This window comes from Vipera berus (assembly GCF_964194415.1).
Source record: "Vipera berus genome assembly, chromosome: 5".
NCBI classification, from domain to species: Eukaryota; Metazoa; Chordata; class Lepidosauria; order Squamata; family Viperidae; genus Vipera; species Vipera berus.
Genome location: NC_138207.1, coordinates 37,345,082 through 37,370,638, shown reverse-complemented (window position 1 = coordinate 37,370,638; position 25,557 = coordinate 37,345,082). Strand labels below are relative to the sequence as shown.

Sequence of the window (25,557 nt, the reverse complement as noted above, 5' to 3'; positions counted from 1 at the left end):
ATCTAATTATTTCTTTCAATAGGACACTTTAAAGGTTCCAAAACAAAAACTGAACTTGAAGAAAATAAGTGATTCGAGTTTCTGGCTCACCATTCTTTAGTGGTTGAGGATGTCATTTCAAGTTAGCCGAAACTGACTACTTAATTCAGTACAAATCTTTTAAAAGATTTTAAAAATGGGTTTATACCCAGGCTCATAATCTTCAAATTATAATTAATGCAATCCATATTTTTTAAAAAAAAATAAAGGAAATGAAATGAATACAATGAATGTTCCTAACTGAAATTGTTGGGGTGTTGAGGGGGTATTCCACTGTAGTTAATTCTGCCATCTCAGGTAGGACTTCAGCTAGAACCCTTTTGCAGCTGGGCAAAGAACCTCTTGTCCACGGCTTCCCCCTGCTGATCCAGCAGGAGGCAAAGCTCCAGAAAGTCTTCCAAGTGTGCCCCTAGATAACCACTGCCACAAAGCTGCATTGGCTGCCAATTGATCCCCAAGTGCAATTCAAGGTGCTGGTTATTATTTCTAAATCACTTTATTTATTTAATTTTAATTAAATTTTTATACCGCCCTTCTCCCGAAGGACTCAGGACTTATGGCACTAGGACAGGATATCTGACAGGCTGCTTATCTCCAATGGGTTCTGTCCATTCAGTACACTCTACCAGAGTGAATGTACTCCAAATCTCCTCCATTAAACATGGCCCTCTTATGGGACGTAAGGAGCATGTCCTCTCTGCTGTGCCCCCCCCCTATCTTCTGGAACAGCATGTTCCCAGAGATAAGGATAGCGCCCTCTCTTTTGGGATTCCAGGGAGCTTTGAAAACCTGGCTTTAGTCCCAAGTCTGGGACTGATGTTTTTTAGTTGTTTAATGGCCCCTATTTTGTTTTGTCATTTTTGCTATTCATTAGATTATTTTAGTGTGGACTGTCTGTGTGATTCAATGTTTTCAGTTGTTTTTATGCTTTCCCTAATTAGGTATGATGTCCAGAGTCAACTGAGGTTGGACAGGCAATAATTGTAAACAAAAAAAAAACACAAATAATTTGCAGAGCTTCTCCATCAGGAAAGCACAACCCTATCCAGAGACAACATAGGGAATGTGGAAGATTAATATGCATCTATATAGTTATACAAACAATAAAGGGAGTCCATGAAGTCTAAATTTGTAGAAGACAGCACTCTCTTTCCTGCACCACCCATATTTCTTTTGGCTTCTACATGCTCAAATGAGAGATTTATTCATGTTTGCCAGAATGCAAAAATATCACCTACGAGATCTCGGAAGCATATAAAGCACTGCTTCTGATTCTGTGCAGAGCATTACTCATCGTCAGGTGAATAATATATACATCATAGTTCTCAGTTGAATAAAATTTGGAGAAAGAGCTAGAGAGGCAACCAGTATGTTAAAAAATCAAAGGTAGGTACAAGTGCACACAATCTCTTGATACTTTAGCCCTTGTTTATTACTGTAGAAATGTCTAAAGAAGATTTTTATTATAGATGAACTGGCCAGCAGAGAACTTCTGGGAAATAATTATATGACATCTACAAAGATGTAACTAATTATATGAAACACAATTATGATATAATGAGGAGCTCCTTCACATTTAAGATCATATATTAGATTTGTGGTGTGGTAGCTTAGGAAAGCTGATGAGCCTGTAATGTACTCTTTCAGCATGATTTATGCCACAGACATGCTTTACAAAATTAGAGAGTCAGATTTCAATCTTCAGGGTATTGCTTAGTAATTTTGAATATACTGATTCTAAAAACCTTGCAAATAATAAGACTGCCTGCCACTTTCATTAGCTTTCTTCAGCTGTTTATTTGCTTATTTCTTAAGATAAGAAAGCAAGGCTCTGACTTCAGTATAAAAGGAGAGTATTTTGGAATTATTTTTAGTTAAATTGATACTAGTATAAACAGATGTAACTTTTACAATTAATGCAAGCATAATGGTGAGTCTGAAGCTAATTTATGTACAGTACAAAATCTAATTTAGTATAAGATTATGATTTCTGACACATTGACTGCATTCATTGCAATATACTTACCTTGGTTACCAAACAAATCCTTTTTCTAGATTCAAATAATAGATAGGACATTAACTAACTTAAAAGGCTGGGTTTACAGGAGATGTTAAATTGGTAAAAGCCCTAAATGCTTATACCAACATATTGTGCAATTGTGATTGTCAAGCTTTCACTGAACTGAACACAGCTAGGATGTGCAGCATAACAAAGGTTGTACATCATCTGTACTCAGGCAAGGATCTCCTACTTAGCTGACTTCTTTACTATCTATACCTATACTAACACTACCATCTCTATCCCTATACTTCCAGATACATTCATGGAAGTAGAAAATTACTATATATGTGATCTCATTATCTTAACCCCCATCACCCTACCTTTAATCTTATTTGTATATATTTAGTATCTAATCAGGCTACAAATCATTCAGATCTCTTAAATATATCTCATGATTTCTGGATTCTATCTATACCCATATAGTTCTTGAATATTTCTGTGAAGATAGTCACCCTGTGGTGAAATAGATGGCAAATAAATAAATAAACAAACAAACAAATAAATAAATAAATGTTTTAGTACAGTATAACAAGGCATTGTTTGTCCAACATACTTTCAATAAACCATCGTTTCAGCTTTCCATAGAATAAAAGCAATTATTGGCTTTTTAGCTGGCAGAAAAGAACATAAATTGTGCTGTTCCCATGACTGAGTTCTCAAATGTTTTCAACTTTCAATTTACTCCTTTCTATTCAGATTTATTTGCAAACTTCATCAATGGTATGGGATTTAAAGTTATGGTAATACCTGAAAATATATGATAGCTTTTCTAAAGCGAGCCTTTGCTACTTTCACAAGTGATAATCAGCACTGCTATGCTTTAAACAAAGGTACACCCCCAGTTAAGAATACTGATAATTTTTCCAGAATAATATTCAAAAGGGATTAAATTATTGCAAATTAGGGATTAATGAATATGACATTTTGTTTTCTGTCTCCCATTTTTTCATTCTTTAGCTCATCTTATTTCTTCAGCCTAAATATTTTTATTAAAGAAAATTTTCATTTCTGTATTTAATGTATATATGTATATGTACACACACACAAACAAACAGAGAGAGAGAGAGAGAGAGAGAGAGAGAATATTTGAAAATGATTTGGAACAAGTTCGCTAGATTTCATGTGCAGTTACTGAAACAGTTACATTAGGATAACGCGTCTTTATTTAGAGTTACACAGAAGGCTGGAAAATATATAAACAAACAGTATACTTTAGATGCAGAGAGCATTGTGCTCACATGAGGCATAGTCTGTATAGACAGACAGCTTCTCCTGTTTTAAGTCAGATCTTATAGCTGTCGATTTTATAACAGCACTAAATGAATTTCAACACTGGAAGTTTTTAAGAGGAGACTGGACAGCCATTTGCCTGAAATGGTATAGGGTTTCCTGCCTGAGCAGGGGGTTGGACTAGATGACCTCCAAGGTCCCTTCCAACTTACTATTATTATTATTATTATTATTATTATTATTATTATTATTATTATTATTATTATTATTATTATTATTATTATTATTTAATGTATAAGTAGGTTTTCCTTTCTTCTTTTTATCTCTTTATAGCTTTCTATTCGAATGAAGAGTTCTGGAGAACATCTGAAAGCTTGCACATTTTTGTGTGTAATGTTGCTTGTTCCTTTTCAATTACAGATTTTGGATTCAATTTCCAAATGTTTGTCCACATTATTGGGAAATCTAATTCTGAAAGGGAAGCCAAGTAAGACACAAACTAACTGTTAAATACTGGGTTCTTCGCTTCAATGACGAGATGTGCGAGTGAGTTCAGCAAAGATCATTGTTTATTGCTTGCAGGATCTGAACTGAGAAACAGGGCTGCGAATGCAGCAATTTATACCCTGGCCTCTAGGCGGTGGCCAATAGGTTTAAAGCAACTTATTGCCGCCCTAGAGGCAGCCAATGGCGGCACTGGAGACAGGTTGTCTGAGGAGTTGGGAGCCATTAGCCAGCTTCCCTGCTTAAGCAACCTTCCAGCAATTAACCCACGTGGTGTTCCCTTAACAAGACAAAGCCCAATACATTACACTAAAAATAACAGACAAAAATAAATGCTGAAGAAATGGCTTTTTCTTAATCTGTCATCCAAGAAAGTTCAGAAATACCTTGCTGATTCAACAATGACCTGAGGAGAGATCACATGTAGCAATATCCAACTGAAATAAGAATTTACATTAAATGCTATGGGCTAGACATATACAGTATGTAATAACTTATAAAGGAGAAAGGCTATACTTAGCATGATTACACACAGAGTAAAAGAGAGTGAAATTAATTCTCTGAATAGGGGATCTAACATTTGAGAATCACGATGACCTCATTTCAAACAGAAGTTTTAACACTCAATCATCATATGGCAAGCAATGGAAAGTACCACTGAGATCTTTGTGTTTTAAATAGCTCATTGATTTTAAACTGCATCCATCTGCAACACTATACTTGAATTATTTACAACAAAGCAAGATGGATTCTTCAGTCAACGCTTATTTGGCTTTAAATATATTATTGCAAATCAGAACTGTTAATTCAACCTTATTTTATTTATTCCCTTATGTGTTGCAAAATTGTTTGTAGGTAAAAGTGAAAAGTTATAATACACAATTTAGAATTTAATTTGATGTTGTTTCTAGGTTCAGGGTCCAGTTAAACCATTATATTAGTTGTTATTGCTAACAACTAATATAAAGAAGCATGATATTCTCTCTCTCTCTCTCTCTCTCTCTCTCTCTCTCTCTCTCTCTCTCTCTCTCTCTCTCTGTGTGTGTGTGTGTGTGTGTGTGTGTAAAGAGAACTATTTCATAAATCACATATCAACTTTTTTAGCTTGTCATGAAAACAAATATTCACATGTTGGCTAATGAATACTAATCAACTATAACATGCTTGAAAAAGTAGTCAATATGGTACTGACAAATCAATTTGTTTTAAAAAGGAATATTTAGTAATTAAATGCATTTATTATATGGGGCACCATCATTTTCTATGGGCTCATAACACCAATATGTAGCAGGAATATTTATCATGGAATGAAATACAGTGTGACATATTACACAAATAATGAAAAATATCTGGTTTAGATCTTAATGTGGAGTCCTTGGTGCTCTCTGGGCCTGGCTCTTAGATTTTAATGTTTTGTTTTGCTTAGCTCTTTCATCTCTTATCCTTTGTGGTTTTTTAGGATAAAAAATAATAGAAGCCACAAATTTGAGCTTCTTCATAGTGGTCAGTGCATAAATTCACATTAAAGTGATGTTGAATTATTATCTTGTTTAGAAAGTTCCTTTTTCTCCATGTCTTAGGAGAAAATGTGCAAGAGCACATCTTACACCATGTTATATGTAAATTTCCATGATGTGGGAAATTTAGAGATATATGGACATATCATAACTCATATACCAAGCCTGTACCCTTTTAAATAAATAGAAGAAATGTAACCACTATTTGTTTAATTAATTTCTACACCCCCAACCTCCCAGTATTTCTTTGTTTACAACAATTTGACCTCACTGAGTTCCATCCTTCCATGCATACACATTGATTCAGTGAATAATATAATCTTTTGAATAGGATTTAGAGCTTTTCAGACATAAAAAATAAGATTCTTGATTATTATTAATAGAGTCAAGATTAATATTAATTAGTACAAACTATTATATGATGGGACAAAACCAGCATCTAATGCATCTCCTGCATTAATACAATCACCACAGTTTTGACTGATAAGGAATGAGAAGACCTATTGCCAGGATCAATCAAGAAGTGGCACATGGTAATAAAACAGTTGATGATCAGCCTTCAAAGTGATCATCCAAGGAGTCCTTAAATGCTAAAATTCTTTTATTCAAGGCAACCAAATATGTGAATTGGCAAAGAAAATGTGATGCTCCTTAAAACTTAAAAGTAACACCAGCTGCCTGCAATTAGTGCAGGTGCGCATCCCACCAGGCTCAAGGTTGACTCAGCCTTCCATCCTTCCGAGGTAGGTAAAATGAGGACCCAGATTGTTGGGGGCAATAAGCTGACTTTGTAAAAATGCCGCTTGGGGCCCCCCGAAAGCCCTAATAAGCAGGTATATACATAGAATGAAGGCTATTGCTAAGCACATTGTGCTTTAGATTGTAAGCCGCCCTGAGTCTTCGGAGAAGGGCGGGATATAAATGGGATTTTTTTAAAAACTAGTTTTAAGTACAAAGTGAGCATGTCAGACTAACACTTGTTCATAGTTCCTTTCCAATGTGCAAGGGTTTAATACAGAATCCTAAAACTTACAAAAGAAAAAAAATCACTGTGCAATTCAAAGTTTTAATGGCATATGAAATTCAAGTTCTCATAATGTAATTAATTAAATGTTGGCTTACATCTGACTGCACTTGTTTTCCAACAGCATAGTGAATTATAAAATATTCAGGAGAATGGACAACTGTAACCAGCCTCAGTGATACCAAAATAATAAAACATTTAACATCAAATGGATATAACTCTGTCATTTCATTATTAAATTGTGATGTTGCACAGAAGTATGTAAAAGATGGAATTTCTATTACATCACCACAAATATTTCATTGCTCCCCTTTTCCCATCTCCCTGGCATTCAGGAAACATATCTCTCTGACTCATTTTTCCAATCATACTTTGTTGGAGAGATTCAATGTTGCAAGTCTATTCTCAAAAAACTAAGCTAAGATTATATTGTCCTTTTCCTTCCCCTTTGCCTTTGTTAAACCTACAGGACCACAAGTAATGAAGAAAAGAACAGAAAGCTGGGGAAATCTGAGGGCTCATTTGAAAACCTTTGACCATACTTGAAGGTCAGCTGTAAAGGAAAATCTGGAAATGAAAGAGCACCATAAAAATTCAAAATGGGCCCAAATCTTACATGACTTCTTTACTGCTGATTTTCTACTTCCTTGCAACTTGATAACTATAGTGAAATGAAGGTCTGAAATTGAGAGCAGAAAAAATTTTTGTCTGTGAAGGACTGACTCATTAGCTAATGAGCTGAAAACACATAGGGTGAATTTGATGATGGACCAAATATGGAGGTCATGACACTGAGATAATCTTTAACCACACACTAAAAGCAGACTGTCAGTATCAGCAGCACTTCTGCCACTGATATCTAAAGCATGACAACAACCAAAAGCAATATTTTATTAATTGATTTGTTTAGTATTTACTCTCACAGTGTTTGCTAAAATTGCAAATCACTTTATAAAACTGACCATTTTGCAGCAGTATTAAAGCCCACAGGTATGAAATGGACATTGATCCAAAAGTAACAATGTCAGTTTGCAGATGTATTAAGTACAGCTTTTTATATTAACCATTATATGTGACTGATAACTGTTAAATTTGTCCCATTTCACCCTAACATGCAAAATTATTAAAATTATTTGTAGGATATAGTTTAAAATATGAAATCTTATAGTACTTTTTCTAACAAAATTTTTAAACCAACCTTCCTTAACAGTAGTCTGCTGCCAATTTTTCTTTTCTTCCAAAATTTGTCAGTATCTTAAGACTTTCACTTAATATTCTGATATATACACAACAAAATGCATTACTTTGAAAGACTAGAAGAGTCTTGCAAAATATCAGCCTATTGGCCAACCATATTTATATCTACTAGATGGGAGATATCTATTTCAGTGTTTATTTAAGGTGGAATTCTCAAAATGCAGAGCATGGAACTTATAGCAGCCTCAATAACAGAAGTCAAATTAAGCCAAGGTCAGGAACTGGAGAAAAAGTCATTGTAAGAGAGAGAGAAAGAGAGAAAGAGAGAAAAAGAGGAAGGTAGGAAGGTAGGAAGGAAGAAAGGAAGAAAGAAAGAAAGAAAGAAAGAAAGAAAGAAAGAAAGAAAGAAAGAAAGAAAGAAAGAAAGAAAGAAAGAAAGAAAGAAAGAAATGAGATACATATTAGCAATTGTTCAGGTTTTGAATTGGGCTAATTGGATATTCAGTCCAAGTATCAATGGTTCCACCAGCACAACATTTTTCCTCATGGAAAAGTGAAAGGGACTTATGTCAGCAGATCAACTTGAGGCATGCCACCTTTAATGTTTCATAATGATGTCACAAAACAATAAACCAAGCTAAATGCAGCGAAAATGGTTTCAGAATGAAAAAAGAAATGAAAACCAAAGATTGGCTTGAGCAATAGAATGTGGATACAGTGTCATCGGAATAAAGGATTTAGAGCACCTTTTGAAGCCTCAGGCAACCCAAGAAACAAATGACCCTTTGAGACTTTAAGAAGGCAAAGCTGAAATGCTGGCATGTTCTCACCTAAGGTGGACAAAGCAAGTTTATAATCATTTACAATACAATAATTTGGACAGCCATTTCTGGAAAGTGCTTGTAAATTCAAGCTACTTTGAAATGTCTAATGACCAATTTCGCTCAGTTAAGCAATAAAACTGCTTGACTGACCTCGGGGTCTGACAGGTTAATCTATTCTGACCTTTGCTTTATTCTATAATGATGCTGAAAGATCACTTGAATCACTGTCAGTCAACAATGGCTCTGTATTTCCCCTTTGGCAAGCAGAGGAGTCAAATGTGACTCAATGCCAGATTTTCAGAACTATATGGGATACTACTAAGACTATTTTGTTCCAGGCAGTGAAATAAAACAAATTGCTTCTTCCACACCTCTTCATTCCAGCTCCCCTTCTTTACTGCTTGTAGTTTAGAATACCAAACAGCCAAAGCAATTTTCTACCATCCAAGAAACAATACATTTATAAAAGTGTGAAACCCTTAGGGACAAACAAGTGGAAAAAGCTGCATATGTTGTTTTGCTTTTGGGCTTGTATGCAAATTAGCTAAAATATGACCCCTGTTAATTAGAAATAGTATGTAGCTCTCCTTAATCTACAACACCTATTCTCTGTTCATACAGAAATTAATGACACCAGAATTTTATTCCATGTTTCTGTGAAATAGAAGACCAGTCCCACAAAACAAATATCTATCAAAGTCTAATAGGGACAGGAGATTGATTACATATCATCAAGTCAATGTTAATTCTTAAATGACAATATAGCTAGACCCTTAGCACACTGTTCTCTTGCAAAACAGGGGAACATAATTTGGAACATAATGTGCCCAGAATGTGATAATTTGAGCTTAATCATTTTCCCCTTGAAATAGAGCCCTAGAGTGATTTTTTTTAATTTCATTTTCTTGACCATGGCTGTCCATAATATTCTCATGAGTCTTCTCCAACATCAAAATTCAAATCATAAATACTCTTCCTATCCTGCTTCTTCAAACTCTATCTTTCACTTCCCTAGACTATCACAGAGAGCATATTATCAAGGAACTGTTCTTTGTAGATATAGACATATCATGGTATCAGAATAACTTTTGTAAGGTCTTCATTGCTACCCCTAGTAGTCTGCAGGATATTTTGTGACTAGCTGTTCCTTTACTGTTGATAGTCAATCAAAAAAGCAGAAACTACCCACCACTTCAACATTTTTGTTGTCACTTCTAAACCTGATTGATGTACCCATTGCCACTAATTTGCTCTATTTTATATTTAATCCTGCCTTCTTCTGCTCTTGGCAATCAGTTTCCACATTCACCCTAAGTGTGTCTGTGTATGCGTGTGTCCATTCTGCAGTTTTTCTACTTTTCTCTCAATGAAGTTCAACGCTTCAAAGTGATTCCTGATTTCTTTTTAATGAAAATTGTGGATATAGGCTCAGGATTACATTGTGGTAACCAGTTAGCTTTTTTCCGTTTTCTTCTTTAGCTTGACTTGGAACTTGCACATGATCTTTTCATGTTGTTCCATATGTTTGCTGTTGTAAATGACTTCTTGTACCTTCTCATAGTATAATATAGTCAGTTTGATATCATTCAACCACCTCTTCTTCTGCATCAGTGGTTGAAACAGAAATTTGGATAACCATCATAATAAAGGTGTGCCTGCAACATTTAATTGATATTATTCAATTACAGACAACATTGTACCAATGTACTGTCCTAGTCATATCCTTCCTCATGATGAAAATGTGCCATTCCATTTTTGTTTTTCATGTCTTGAATAATAATCAGTGTATTTCGGACTGAACATGTCTGATTCCAGTTCATTGAAGCCTAAAATATCACTGTGTAGATTATTCATTTCATTTGCACTGTGCTGAATTTCCCTGTGTTCATGCTTCCTATGTTCCACCTTCCCTGTGGTTGCCTTTGCAGCTTGGGCTTTCTTTTCCTGCACAGCAGCATCAGCAACTAGACATTAAGATTTTAATTCTAGTACTATTATCCGTTCTTCCTCAGTATCATACTGAGTGCCATCCTATCTGAAGGGCCCATCATTCCTCCTATCAAAAGGACCTATCTATATTATTCATCATTTTAGATGGTCTACCTATGTGGTTTCTTTGATAAAATACAGAAGTGTTTATCATTGCCTTCTCCGAGACAGTATGAAATAATGACTTTGCCATTATCACTTACTGTAAGTGACCATTTACCTCCAACAACTTCATACATTGCTGCTGCCCATCATAGAAGCCTACTTGCTTTAGCTGGATAGTCAGGTTGACCTTCATACCTTGACTGACCCTGTGGGAATATATAGACTTGGCGTGCACTGTCAGCATTTTTCACTTATCCCTCCCAGGAATATCCCCTTGCCACAATAAGGGAGCATAGAAGAACTGGGGGCAGGGAATGAAGGACACACTCTATAAATACAAGTAATATAATTTGTTGTATTCTTTTTAAAAAAATAAATAAAGGGAGTTTTGTCACAGGCTCCTTTAAAATTGTACTTTATCATTAGGTAAAAAATGTACTTCATTTTAATGCTTTCATCAAACTATAATGCTAAAAGTATTAAAATGATAGCTAACAAACATTGCCTTATCCACCCATTCCTAAAAACACAGTTCTAGATATATAACATTGCATATTTAAACAAGACTTGTATGTTTAGAAATACATCTCTGAATACTGGGAACTGATGACAATGTTAGAGAACTGTTTCTTTTATATTATGTTTTTAGGTTTCCACCCTGATACTGCTCCAAAAATCTTTTAAAATTAGGCTTTCTCCCAAGCCTTGGGAAATGGTAGTTGTAGAGCCTTTGTTGTGCATTTGTAATATATGTAGTATATTTTGTCCAGACAATCATAATCACATCTGTTTTTCTTATTTATTGTTTTAAAGGATAAGCCACCCATTGTCACTTTGGAGTCAGGCATCCTTTAAAATCAATAAGTCTGACTAGCATGACCATGTTGGAAGAAGAGATATAGCAAACATGATTTTAAATATTTAAATAAATGGAAAAAATTATCATAATGTCAGCATTCTTACCTTGAAAAGCTGTAATATGACCAACAATCATATATTTCAGTTCAAAATTTAGAGTCTGAGTGTTCTCTGTTCTCTCTCTTCTAACAGCTGCTTGATAATTTTCTTCCATTTTCTTAGTGCAGCACGTTGGTGATTTGTGTTGGCAAATCTGTAAACTGGAATCTGTACCAACAAAAAATAAAATGAAAATGTATTTAGTAACACCAGTAAAGACCAACATCTCTTATTAGCAAAGTAATATTGTGTTATCAAAGCATAAAGAATTCAGACTCTATTCACTGCTTAAACACTGAATATCTAACTGCTGAGATTGCTGCATATGATGAAATGAATCTCTAATCTTTCAGGGGCTGGGAAAAATATTTGAGGGTACATGAACTGAGAAATACAACTGTATGTGTGTGTGACTTTTTTTTACTCTTATTAGAGTGACACAGCCATCATAATGCAGCCAAGTTGTGCTAGTAATTGCAAATTGTTCATAAATACGTGGCCCAATTTTGTTCATTGGACGTCTTAGCTCAGTATTTTAACATGTAGTATCATGTCCTGCTAGATTATGCTAACATGTAATATATAACAGGAATCTTACAAACTTTATCCAGAGCACATCAAATTCTTTTTCATTTAAGTTAAATTCTCCATAACTTAAACTATTGGTTTTGACATATATACAGTATGGCTGCTCTTTTTATTACAGAATTTTAAATCCATATGGTGGGCACTGAAATAAACAAAGAAGTATTAATGAATAGTACAAAACAGACTATGTAACCTTTTTTCATCCCAAGACTGTATATCATGAAGACGTGGAATTTCTGCAGGTGTTCCCACCTATGCATCTCACACTGGGTTTGATGAAAATATTTATCTTCAGGAAAACTATTAATCACTATACAAAAAACAGAAGAAACCGTGACACAGAGACCCTAGCAGCAGTTGGTTGCTAAGATTCCTTGCCCCATTAATTTCTTGGACAAACACATAGAACGTTGAAGAGAATATCTGCAGACTAAGGCCTACATGTAGCAAAAAGATTGCTTCTAAATAGAATATAATAAATCTTTTGTATGCCAAAGGCCACAATATAAAACAAAGAGTATTTAAAGACAAAACATAGAACAAGCCACATTCCTAGTTTAATTTCTTGAGGTCACCATAAGCATCATACTGTGAATATAAAAACTTTGGTTCTTCAGTACTAACTTTGGGAAATAATATTTCACTAATAAACTCCAATATAAGCTTTTTTGTATTCAGTCTGCTGTTGAAAATTAGTGCTCTCACAAAATTAGAAATGGGCAGCTATATGAATTTAATAAATAAAAATAAATGCATAAATTAGCAAAAATTTGAAAGAGACCACAATTTATACTGTGAAACTTAATGCACAGCATACCACCACAGATAGAATAGGTGCACAGGGAAAGAAGATGAGGAAAGAAGAAAATCCAGACAGCAGAATAACTGAATGGCACATAGCTTATTACCACTCAGAGGAATTCATACCAGATTTCAAGCTGCGGGCACATCTGTACACCAGCTTGCAAAGCTGCTGGGTCAATGCATTCAGTGACCCACCTTTCTGCAGATGCTGTCTTTGGAGTCAGATTAAACTATCCAAAGCAGCTAACTTGAATGAAGATCTTTTTTGTAATGGAAAGCTTCCCAAAGAAAGGCAAATCAGTTGGTTCTCTAAGATCTCTAAGATCTATATTCTCTAAGAATATATATTGGTACTGAAATTGGACAACCAAAATCTACTAGAAGTGGAAGTCAAAATCATTCAATATGCACCTTGAATGAAAATAAATATTTAAATGCAAATATATTACGTATCACTCTTTTATTAGAAATAACATTAAAATATAAAATCACAAAACAGAGTCTGTCACTATCTACTGTATTCTCAGTTATGCTAAGCAAATAATTCATATTTCTAAATACATTTTTGAGATATAAAAAACAGACCAAGATAAATCACTTTAGACTTTTTTCTGTCTTTAATATAACATACTAGTTATACAATTCAACTATAAATTCAATAATAAAACTAACAATAATGTGTTTACATAAGTGTGCACACCCTTTATAAGTCGGGATGTGGCTGGGTTCAGAATTAACCAATCACATTTAAACTGATGTTAAGTAATGCACACCTGCCATCAATTGAAATAACTCTGACCAAGCCCATATAAAGTTCAGCTGTTCTAGTAGGATTGACTCAGTTGCTTCTTACAGCAAAAAGGTATGGTCTGCAAAGAGTTCACAAAGAAACAGGTCTAATTGTTGAAAGGTATCAGTCAGCAGAAGTACAAATTTTTTTTCAAGGTATTGAATATATCATGGAATGCAGTGAAGACTGTTGTGAGTGGAAAAAAATATGGCACAACAGTGACATTATCAAGAACTGGATGTCTACCCAAAATTGATCACAAAACAAGAAGAAAACTGACCCAAGAGACCCTCAGCAACATTAAAGGGGCTGCAGGAAACTTTAGCAAGTACTGACTGTGTACTACATGTGTTGTCAACAATCTCCCACATTCTTCCTATATCTGGGCTGTGAGGTAGGTTGGCAAGATGTAAACCTTTTCTTACAAATAAAAACATATAGGTCTAGTCACATTTTGCAAAAGCCTACATCAAATCTTAGAAAAGCATATGATGAGACCAAGGTTGAAATTTTTGGCCATAATTCCAAAAAGTATGTTTGGTGCAAAAACAACACTGTGCATCACCAAAGGTACACTGTACAGCAGGGGTCTTCAAACGTGGTCCTTTTATGATTTGTGGACTTCAACTCCCAGAATTCCTCAGCCAGGCCCACTGGCTGAGAATTCTTGGAGTTGAAGTCCACAAGTCATAAAAGGGCCAAGTTTGAAGAGCCCTGCTGTACACACAGTGAAGCATAATGGTGGCAGCATTATGCTTTGGGGCTGCTTTTGTTAGCTGGCATTGGGAATTTAGTCAATGTGGAGGGAACTATAAGCAGTTCCACAAAACCTTTAGCCTTTGCTAAATGCTGAAGATGAAGAGGAATTTCACTTTTCAACATGACAGCAATCCAACAAAAGAATGGCTTCATCATAAGAAGATCAAAGATTTGGAATCCAGTTGAAAATCTGTGGCGATGACCTAAAGAGGGCTGTGCACAGGGGATGCCCTTTCAATATGACAGATTTGGAGCATTTATACAAGGGAAAGTGGGCAAGGATTTGCATGGCAAGATGTGCCATGCTGATAGGCTCCTCCCCCAAAAGACTGAATGCTATCAAAAAAATCAAATATTACTTTAAGGGTATGTACACTCATGCAACCAAGTTATTGTACATTTTTATTATTTTTCCCTAAAAGATTTCAGTTTGTTTTTCAATTGAATTGTACATCTTGTACATAATATTAAAGGTAGAAATAATTCTGAAGTGATTTATCTTAATCTGATCCTTTTACATCTCAAAACCATGGCATTTTAACAGGGGTATGTAGAGTTTTTATATACATTGTAAATAGAAAAACAGGTCACACAAACAGATCACAATAACTTTCTCAAAAAAATCTGGTAAACTATTTTTCAAAAAATTGAATCTTACAGCTAATAACTACTTCCCCGTTAGCTTACTACTGGTAAGCTAGTAAGTTTTGACACAGAATAAAATAATGAAGGTACTTGTATGAGAAATATAAGATAAATATTGAAAATTCAGTAGATTTGTATAAAAATTAGAAAAGCAGATTATTTTTAGTTTTGATTTCTGTTGAAAATGAATATGTTACTATTGGAATCTTTTTTAAAAAAAATAGTTTTGATCACCCATCTGACTGCTACTCCATATTTTAATAATTTGGGGAAAATATTCTAATATTTTGAGAAAAATGGGGAGAGAATAGGGAGTGAATTATAAAATGTATGTTGTTATAGCCATATTACATCAGCATTATCTATGTATCAGCCTTTTCCAACACTTCTACAGTGCTTCAATTTCTTTGTGAAGGTATGGGAGATTGAAGAAAACAGGCTTCTGAGTGAGCCATTGTGCAATTTAGCCTGGAGTTTGGATTGAATCCAATTTTTATTTGAATGCTAAAAAAAACAAGACAGAATGCTTCTAGACTTCAGTCTTAGGATTTCTTTAAAGAAATGCAACATTTTCTGCTAAATGAATTTTTTGCAGAAAAAGAAGAGGTAAAATAGTAGAAAGAGAACAATATCTGCACTTTTCATAAAATTCAGGGAATGTGAAAGAAGAGTACATGATAAAGAATGCAATTAAGGAATTGCTGAGTTACCTGCTATTCACTTTCTGAGTAGTACTGTCTATTTCTGCTGCCATCCAAAAATTCGACAATATATAGAGAATACAGGGTTTGCATATTTCCTTTCAGAATCACTTTCTGAAATTGCTTGTTAACTGCTTTTTGGCTATTAAGAACCTTGAGGTATAAAGTTCCATTATATTACATAAGGAAATCTCCTTCAAACCTTAACAAAATGTTTTTTATGCAAGTTTAAGGGCTTAACTATTTTGCAATAAACAGCAGTAAGACAATTAAATATGGATTTTGTAAAGTTATAAACAGACTAGGGGGCTAGATAGATTTGAAATAAGATTTTGAAATTAATTACAATAATAGTTCCTGTAGGACAATGTCTTTGCCTGGGGAGAAAAATGAAGACTTCGAAATTAATACAAAAAATCTTTCTGTGGGAAAATAATGTTGATTGAGAAAAAAAAACAAAATGGTTGAAGGTTATTCACTAAAAGGAGCCAGAAAGAACTAAAAAGTATAATTATAGAAGAAGAAACTTACTAATACAGATGAAGCAAATTATTTTAACTTGGGATGAATTCAAATATATTTGAATATTTTTGGGACCAATGCCCTCAGAAGTTACTTTTAAGATTGTGTACTATCCCAAAACTGGATATTAAAAGAAGTTAGAGAGGAGGGGCATTCTCTACTACATAAGGTTGAGGCAGATTCAAATGTGGATTTAGAAATAACAGTTTACAAGAATGATTAGAATAAAAATGTTAAACTATATTTACAAAAGAAACTGGCTGGTGTCTAAATAATTAGTATAAACCGGAAAAGTGATGTAGATAACTTTTTCATTTTGGATTCACAAAAGTTGTGTTAAAGTTTTGAAGGACTTTCTGAAAAGATACAAAGAGATAAGAAATCAAGACCTGGAACACTCTTTAAAGGGAATAAAGATCAAGATTATTGAAAAAGGAATACAAAGTTGGATTATTTGATCAAGGTTAAAATAGGCATATTATGTGTCAGTTTTCTTTCTTATGTGTACATAAATGTCTTCAGGAGAATATAAATCATTTTACAGCATATGTGGTAGTGTTACCACACCACTCAAATAACTGCTATTCCCTTATATCGATTTATTGACATTAAAGAGACATAGAGACATTATTTATTTTGAATATATATTTCACATGCTTGTTTTTGTATTCTTTTATTAAATCTAGATTTTATTGAGATGATATTTTATAACCTATGGCAGTTATTTTTTGAATAGCAGCTTGACTGGAGGAAAGGTGAATTACCATAGTAACTGATTCAAACAAATGTTCGCTAACTTGCTCTTAGTCTAATGCACTTCTCTTGATAGCTGCCATTATTATTTCCTGAAACAATGTGCATGAATGCAGCATCTAGGCCAAGAAAGAGCAGAGATTTTGTTTTCTGAGTCATTCTGTGGTGGTGGATGACACTCACTGATAAGAGACCCAGCTACTAGAATAATAATTTTAAAAAAGCTTTTAATTCTTCCCAACCATTCCTCCAGAATTTCTATGGAAAACATGCGTAGCATTAATCTTAAGTGATGAACAAAAATGCCCATTCGAGGCCTTCCCAATACTTTCTGGGGGCTCTGCTGATTATTGTATGTTGGACATAAAAATGTGAAATGAGTATTAAATGCATTAATGTGAATATTTTTAGAATCTTCCTGATTAATTTTAAACTGTATTAAAAGAATAATCTTTTGGTTTTCAAGAGTGTACAATTACAGGAAGGCAGTCTAAATCTCCACTTGTGCAAGGTTGCAGAGCTTAGTCCCATAGGATAGAGAAGCCCAAGGAAAGTGGAGAGGCGGGATGGGGGAGAGATTCAGAAAGTGTAGTAAATATATTGGATTTTTTTTATTTTTTAGAGAAGCAAATGATCAGAATACAATGCTATGTTCTTCCTCTTGTGAAGGTTGGGCAAATATTTAATGATTTAACAATAACAACCACGGGGCTTTTTTATGTTTTATTTGGAGATCCCATGGAGTGAGCATCAAATAGCTATCCAGAAACCATCTAGCTATTGGGAATACTTTCCCTTTTGTAGTCGTGCTTTATATGACACCCATTCTTTGCCAAATGATGGCATGGAAACACCAAACAGGAATAACAACAAAAAAGAAAGAAACTATTTAATGGAAGTTTTTTGTATTATTTTTTCCATGATGTCATAATATGCACATGCGATGAAGATAGAAGAGGAAACAACTGAAAATAACAGTTTAGAAACAAAACAAATAAAACCCTTGATCCAATCATTTTTCTGAAGGCAAATTGTCTAAACTGACAGAATTTTAAGTGATACTTACTAAATATTGTGTCACCATTAAAAATCTCTGACCTTCTAAATCCTAAAGATGCATACATGTGTTTAAAACGTAGATTGGAATTTTATGCACGTATGAAACTTTTCTTGTTGCTTGCAACATGGTTCTTTTTATTAATGTTACTTTATTCATTTACCATTTTGTCATTCTGTCCTTTCCCCAAGAAGATCAAGGAGTGTGTATGTGCGTGTGTGTTTATGTATGTGAAATCAGAAGTTTAGCTGTGGATTTTTCAGAGAAAAGTGAAATATCTTTATGTCAGTTTGAATAGAAGAAATTAATTTGGCAATGGAAATGGCAAAGTGTAAATTGATCTCCTTCCAGAAGCAAAATAAAAATAATAACAGCTTTGTTTAATGTGCCGGACAGAAAATGCTTATGCTAAAGAGAATCAAGTTTCCAATGCCTCTATTTAAGTGGGAATTATTTTAATACATACTTTATTTGCAGTGGGTAATAATTCCATTTGTTGATAACATACAATTAGACCATAAGCTCTTAAATCAAGCTCTCCAGCTTACATGTCCAAGTTATGACTGAATGCTGTCTTTGAAATGGCAAGAGTCCTCAGTCCAACTTACAGGTAATATTTTATTGAAGTGAGGAAATTTGCCTTCCAAAGAGTGTCCAATTCCCACCTCTGATTTAGGGCTTAATGCCACGTTTATGAAATCAGCAGACAATTATAACAGTCTGTTTTTGTACTGAGTTTGTAAGGAATGAAATGACTGTTCAGTAATAAAATTACTAGGGTGAATAATAGGTTACTGCTCCCAAATTCCAATTAAAATGTATGGTTGAAACAGTTTATGTAAAATTCTCACAACTTAAACATAAAGTTTTGTTATCTTTATTTGGCATACTGGGGACCTGTAATAAGGCAAACAATATATCTGTTAAAAATGTTTCAGACCTCCACAAAATGCCAGCATAGAGAGAGTTGGGAAGGGAGTGGAGTCAATAAATAAATGAAGGAGAGTTCACATTTAATCATGGAAAACATTTAGCTCAGCAATTTTATGGTGATGCATTCCTTACTTTAGTTTTAGACTTCATAAAACATTTCATATCTCTGTCATAACAGGATATAACACAAGGAAGGTGAAGAAGAGAGGTAGTGGTAGTGCCTGGGACAAACTGTTAACCTGGTAATTTCAAAAATTAAAGGTCAATGAGAAATTATAAGATGGAGATTTAAAGGATGCAAACTTCTCCTCCCTCTCTTCTTTGATTAAGGTTTTCTAAAGATGGATAAAAATTCCCATTTAATTTTCTTGTACACATTTGGTAGCATTTACATTTATCAAGAACAGGAAAAGTTTCATGTCCCATTCTAATAGATAAATAAACATCTAGGAGAGTGTATATACTTAACAACTTAACAACCTATTTCAGGTCCCCTGGACAATATCATAAACTCTTGGTGGCAAAATATCTCAATTAGATGAGGAAGTTCTGAGAAAAAATTACTCTCCTTAAAAGCCCTTCAAATGTGGCCCAAAACAGCAATTAGTCTATCCTTAAATGTTCCTTGCAGTTATTTAATACATCATCAAATGGCTTTCTGACCCCAAGGAAATTTGATGGTTTGATTTTTGGACTTCCTAACAACTCAGACATTGCCTTCCTCTGATATTCAGGCTTGTACAATACATGGAGGATACTACGTCAGTCATGTGTCCTTGCAGAGCTTGCAGACATAATAAAAAATAGCCCATTTCAGCAACTCAGTTGATTAGTTAATGTATGACTTAAGGTTTACGGCATAGTCCTTGCATAAATTTGGCTTAACAGTGGAAGGATAACCAAATCTGAACAGTAAAACTGACCAGTGCAAAAAATCCTGGTAAAACTAGAACATTGAAAAACAAGAGGTTCTGCCTTCTCTGGTCTCTAGTATGGATCCATCAAGCCTAAGGAGGCTTCTTTGCTTGGTTTTAGTGGCAGGATATAATCGGGCTTTATTATTTAATAAAGAGTGATCTGGCCAGCATACAACATCACAAATCCAGAAATCCACAGTTAAAGCTAAAAAATCCACTGTTTAACTCCTCTCCACCACCACCTCACAGAGGTGACAACACAATCATATAAGCCACTTGATTGGCTCTGAATGGGGGCCCCAAGCCCCCTGGAAAAAATCCCATATCTTCAAGGCCTTGCAGAAAAGGCCTTGCAGAAAAGGCCTTCCAATCTTATCTCTGGAGAAATGATGTTCCAAAGAGAGGGAGCCATCACAGAGAAGGCCCTTTTTTAGTTCCCACCAGATATGCTTTATTTAAACCCTTTTCCTGATCCATAACCCAAGTCAACACAAGAAAGTTTTGTGATGAACTGCAGTGAATTGAGAAGCAATACAATGAGATTCTCCTTCTAACACCATGCTGGATCTTAGTCCTCTGCCTCCTGCCTTTAAAAGTCTCCCTGCTTGTTTCCCATCTTTGAAAGTTCCTGCCATCAATGCATCAAAAAAATTAACCCTTACAGGGGAGAAGAGGCTTTGAGGCTAGAAAATATGCTTTCTAGCCTCTTTGCCTCAGTGAAGAGAATTACATTGCCTCTGTGGCACAAATCTCTTGTCAAAGCAAATCTCTGTTGCCTCTGCAACCTATAGCTTTATGGCATCTATCTTGTGCCAATTTTCAAAGATTAATTTTCCTATTTTGCTAATTTTAATTTATTTTCATGATTTTCAGCATAGCTATTAATACAAAAGCTCTTTTTCCATTTATCATATTAATGCCTTTTTATTAGAATGGACTTCGAAGGAAATCCCATTAGGAAAACTCAAGAGTCATGCAGCTGAATATTGTGCAAGAGTCAGAGAGCATATTTGTCTAGAAAATAAATATTGTTAGAACTTCCTGTTATGTTTCACAGATGTAAATCCATGACGCTCATCTATGGGAAATAAATTGAGAAAGTATTTTGAAGTTTAAAGTTCATATTATTCCACTGATATCATTAATAAAACATGTTCATCTACAAAACATTGTTTAAGGTACAATAATATATATGTTTAGTCCAAAGTAAGTCCCCTTAAGTTCCAGTGGGGTTCCCAGATACGCATGTATGGATTTTCAGCTCCAGCTCATATTCAATACTGGATTTAATTATCAAAGATATTCATCTTTCTTGGGGGTCCAATTGCTATTAAATATTTTGAACAATAGAATTTCCTTTTTAAAAATCTGCTACACAGTTTAAAGTTATAGTATGGAATTACTTCTCTAATTTAAAAAAAATGATTCAAATTACATCTGTTTGAAGTTGTTAGAACAAAGAACTGTAACCTAATCTTTTCACCTTCTCTTGATCATTGACTTTTCTGATAAATATTCTGATGCTCTTCTTGAACTGAAGATCCTTCTATGGTTTTTCTCTTTTGTCCCTCAATCCCCACATTCAATTCTATCTAACTCTCAGAGATTGTCTGGACAAGTCCCTGCAATTTTCTTGGCAAGGTTTTTCAGAAATAGTTTGCCATTGACTTCTTTCAGGGCTTCCTGGCCCAAAGTCATCCAGCAAATATGCCAGGTTCAAGGGTGATCTGCTCTTCTCTGATGCCCTGACATTACCTTCATTTGTGCTGAATCCAAAGCAATTTTCCAATTGTGGATTCAGAATCAGCAGTTTAATAATAACGGAAGGGTGGCTGTCTCCTATTAATGGAACGTATGTTGCAAGTTTTGTAACTCTACAGAATTTAAGAAATGGGTCAAATTAGTCATAAATTCATTCACATGTTTTAGGGAAGTCAATTTCTACCAGTTAAACAGCAATAAATCTAGTCTAAAAAGACAGATGAATCTATTCATTCCATTTTATTCCACTCCATTTTTACAATTGGGGAGGAGTAATCCAAACAAACATTTGAAACATTTTGTACTGTATATGCATTTTCACATCCTACTGGACACATTTTCCCTATAATATATTTGCTTTAGAATTCCATTTTTCTTTATTAGCCCATTTTGTTTGAATATTTTGATTGGTGATCTGAATCAGAATATTCAGAGCAGTATGCAAACTAATATGATAATCAATTTTATCTTGAAACTCCTCAAGTTTTGTTCTACTACAAAAGAAAATTTTGTTTTCTAACTTGAATGCTTAAGAATTTATTTCAAATTTCTCTTGATAGTGTTTTTGAGTTTATTTTATTGTCAGGTACAACAAATAGCTATTCCTATTCGTTATTCTAAAGCTTCCTGGCTGCCCTGTCTCTTCTAATGTGAGATGTTTTCGTATGGTAGCTTCCATTTAATTTAATATTAGAAACCAGAGAAGCTGAAGACTTCTGAAAGATGAAACTTATAAGGAGCAAGGCATTCATATACATACTGTTTGGAAAGCACAAAGTGTTGTTAAAATTCAGATGAAATTATAACTGCATATAAGCTGTTTCAACAGCCACTCTCTTTTCCCCAACAAACTAATCCTCAAACTGTTAGTTCCACAAAGTAAGAGTCATGTTTACTAATTAGTAGAGATTTTTTTTTGCATTTCATGATAATGCTCTTTTTTCTTTGAAAGAAGTTGTTACAGATGCAAGCTTTAAAAAGTTTCATGGTTTTGTACTCAGATGAGCTTTAAAACATCCAAATTCTTAGCACTTCAAATTTTAGTCTGTCTACAAAACTATTTCCATGGAGAATACACTGCAATCAATCCAAGGTTTTATATCCACCTAAATTTCCTCTTAAAAGTATTAAGAATATCAGTTCATTGTGATTTTATATTAAGAGCATACTAATATTTAGGCTGAATAAAATCAATTATTTATTTGAAATTGTAATTGATATCCTCATATTCTACTTGTTTATATGCTTCTATATTCAGTTAATATTGGATTGATTATATAATTAGCTAACAATCCAAAAATCAGTCATTTGTATGGTCCACTGGATTAGCAGAACAGATTCAAACAGCCTTCTGGATTTGAATACCTATTTTGTATCTAAAATATAAGCCAGAATTTCCAAAAGAACTTACTTTTTGATAAACATCTACATCAAAATTTGAAGCTGTGTCATAATTCAAAAGATAATTATGATTAATTATTCATTCTTATGAATCAAAGCTTTGCAGTGCTAATAAAATGCATTCAAATCTGGCATATGGTAGAATTGTGATTGGGATAGAAGGGGTGTGTGCAAAATTTACTCACTCTTTATCAAAGATGTTTCTTTTGTCAAAAAAAGTGAGCAACAAAACATAAGATAGATCACTCAGGAGCAAAAAAAGATGTCAGCTGAGTCCAACTAGGGCCTCTTCAGCCAAAATCCAATTTACCATTTAGATGTGAAAGTAAAAATTGTAATAAGGGAGACTGAAGATGCTACAATTGATTAAAGAGACCACTATGATTCATATAAAGCAAATATATTTCCTATCTCTTAAATGTCCTTATTTAAAGGGCTCAGAAGGAAATGGTATACACATGTGTGTGAGAGTTATGATGTATTTTTTTTGCAGTTCTTTAAAAGTAATATTCAAATCTATCCTCTTATCTAGAATTGGTACTGCTACCATGTCCTAATGTAGGTGCAATCTTAAATATTTTCAAGAGTTCCAGAAAACCTTTATGGAAACCTCCTCCAATCTAGAGCCCTTCAAATGTTTTATATTGCCTGTCTCCCCTTCCCTGATCATTGATCATGCTCTCTGGAGATGATGGGTATTGTCAGTTCACAAATGTTTTCATAATGTTTCCATTAAGGTAGAATCTAGGAATTCACATACCAGATGTGCAATCCAGTTTATAATTCATGTCAGCAAAATCTATATACATTAAATGAATTATTGAAAGAACAAACATCCCTGATTATTTCTCTATAATAGATAGATACTTTGAACTGGGCTGGGGTGAAGGGTAGAGTGAGGAAATCAAATGCTTTCCCAAAAGTACTTTATAGATTCCTTAATACATGATGTGTGCAGTACATGTCATATGCAATACACAGCAGGTGTTTTTTTTATTTTCTAGGAAAAAAAACCACAGCTACTTTATACATCTTTAATTTTCTAGACCAGGGTTTTGATGTTTTTTTTTCACATAACAGATTAGTTGCAAAAGGAAAGAAGATTTTAAACTGTATTCTCTCAAAACAGTGGGAGAAATGCACTAGTCATATTTATTTATCTTTTGCATCAATTACATTTTTTATTAAAGGTAAATCAGAAGACAGCCTTCAAAAATATTGACAGCTTCAGGAAAATATTTATTAATAATAAACCACACTAATGGGAAGTTTTGTGTATTCATATTAATGAGAAGAAAAACTGAGCAATTATCCAACCTTGTCATATTTTATGAGATAGCTGGTCATGTGAAAAAGCAATCACTACTTGCTTCTGAATTAGATGTGACCAGCTACATTTCAAGTAAAAAAAAAGACTATTTACTGAAACATATCTGATATAATTTGCTGATAGAAACTTAGGCATGTAGTCATCTTTTTCAAGAAAAACATCAGGAATTGCTTTTAAAGTCCTGAATATCTTTGAAAGGGAACTAGAGGAACTGTAGAATCAAATTAAACAGTTAAAGTAGAAACTGTATACTGTACAAAGCAAACTAGATGTCAAAGCAAATGGTGTAAATAAACAAGAGAAGGCAAGACAAAGTCACGCAATGCAAAGGTATCAGAGAGCAACTTCCAGAGAGCTATTAGAAGAATGTGTAAAACTATTACACAATATCCTTAAATTCACCTGCAAAAAATAGTCCAAAATTCCAAAAATATTAGAATCCTTCATAGTAAGTAAAATACTAAATATTCAAGCTAGTAATGAAATATTAGATATTCAAGCGACATTATTGCTTGTCCTTCTTGTTGTTCATTTTTCCAACATAAATTTGAAATGCCTTTATATATTTCAGATACTTTTTCTGGTGAGATATACCAATGGTACATCATTTAATAAAATTTCTGTTTAAGGATAAAACAGAGTGTAAATATCAATCATATTTCAAACATATTTTCCATTATTCAATCTGTGCATTATAACCCAAAATTTCAGCCCACTTTATTATATATATATTCTTTCACTTGTTCTTCTGTTTTAATGTTTTAGCATTTCTGTTTATACATTTTAGCAATTACATGTTTATTATTTGTACACAGTTCCATTTCCTACTCAGTCTTACAATGTTCAAACTCTGGTCTACTTTAAATCTTTCTAGTAACTGAGTAAGAAAATCATTGTCAATTATATCCCTCTGCCACCAGTTCTTGTCCTGATTTTATTTCACATTCTCCTTGAGAATATTTGAGATTTCATGATTAGCCATTTTTGTTTTTCTATTATTTATCATCTACTTGGACAGAGAACCCCATACAATAGTAATCCATACCCTGATTAGTTCTCATTTAGATTACTGCAACTTAGGCTTCCCTTGAAAGTGTCTCAAAAATGGCTCAAAATCATTCTGAGAGGGGAGGGGTGTTATGTATTGG

The 25,557-nt window shown here is 33.9% G+C and overlaps 1 protein-coding gene across 1 annotated transcript in view; it reads right to left on the bottom strand.

The window, feature by feature from the left end:
* LOC308668985 (glypican-5-like) overlaps window positions 1-25,557 on the bottom strand; it is a 388,177-nt gene that overhangs the window by 342,921 nt on the left and 19,699 nt on the right. The window contains exon 2 of the mRNA XM_081329346.1: window positions 11,455-11,616. Coding sequence (XP_081185472.1) covers window positions 11,455-11,616 — 162 coding nt within the window. The remainder of the gene's footprint in view (window positions 1-11,454; window positions 11,617-25,557) is intronic.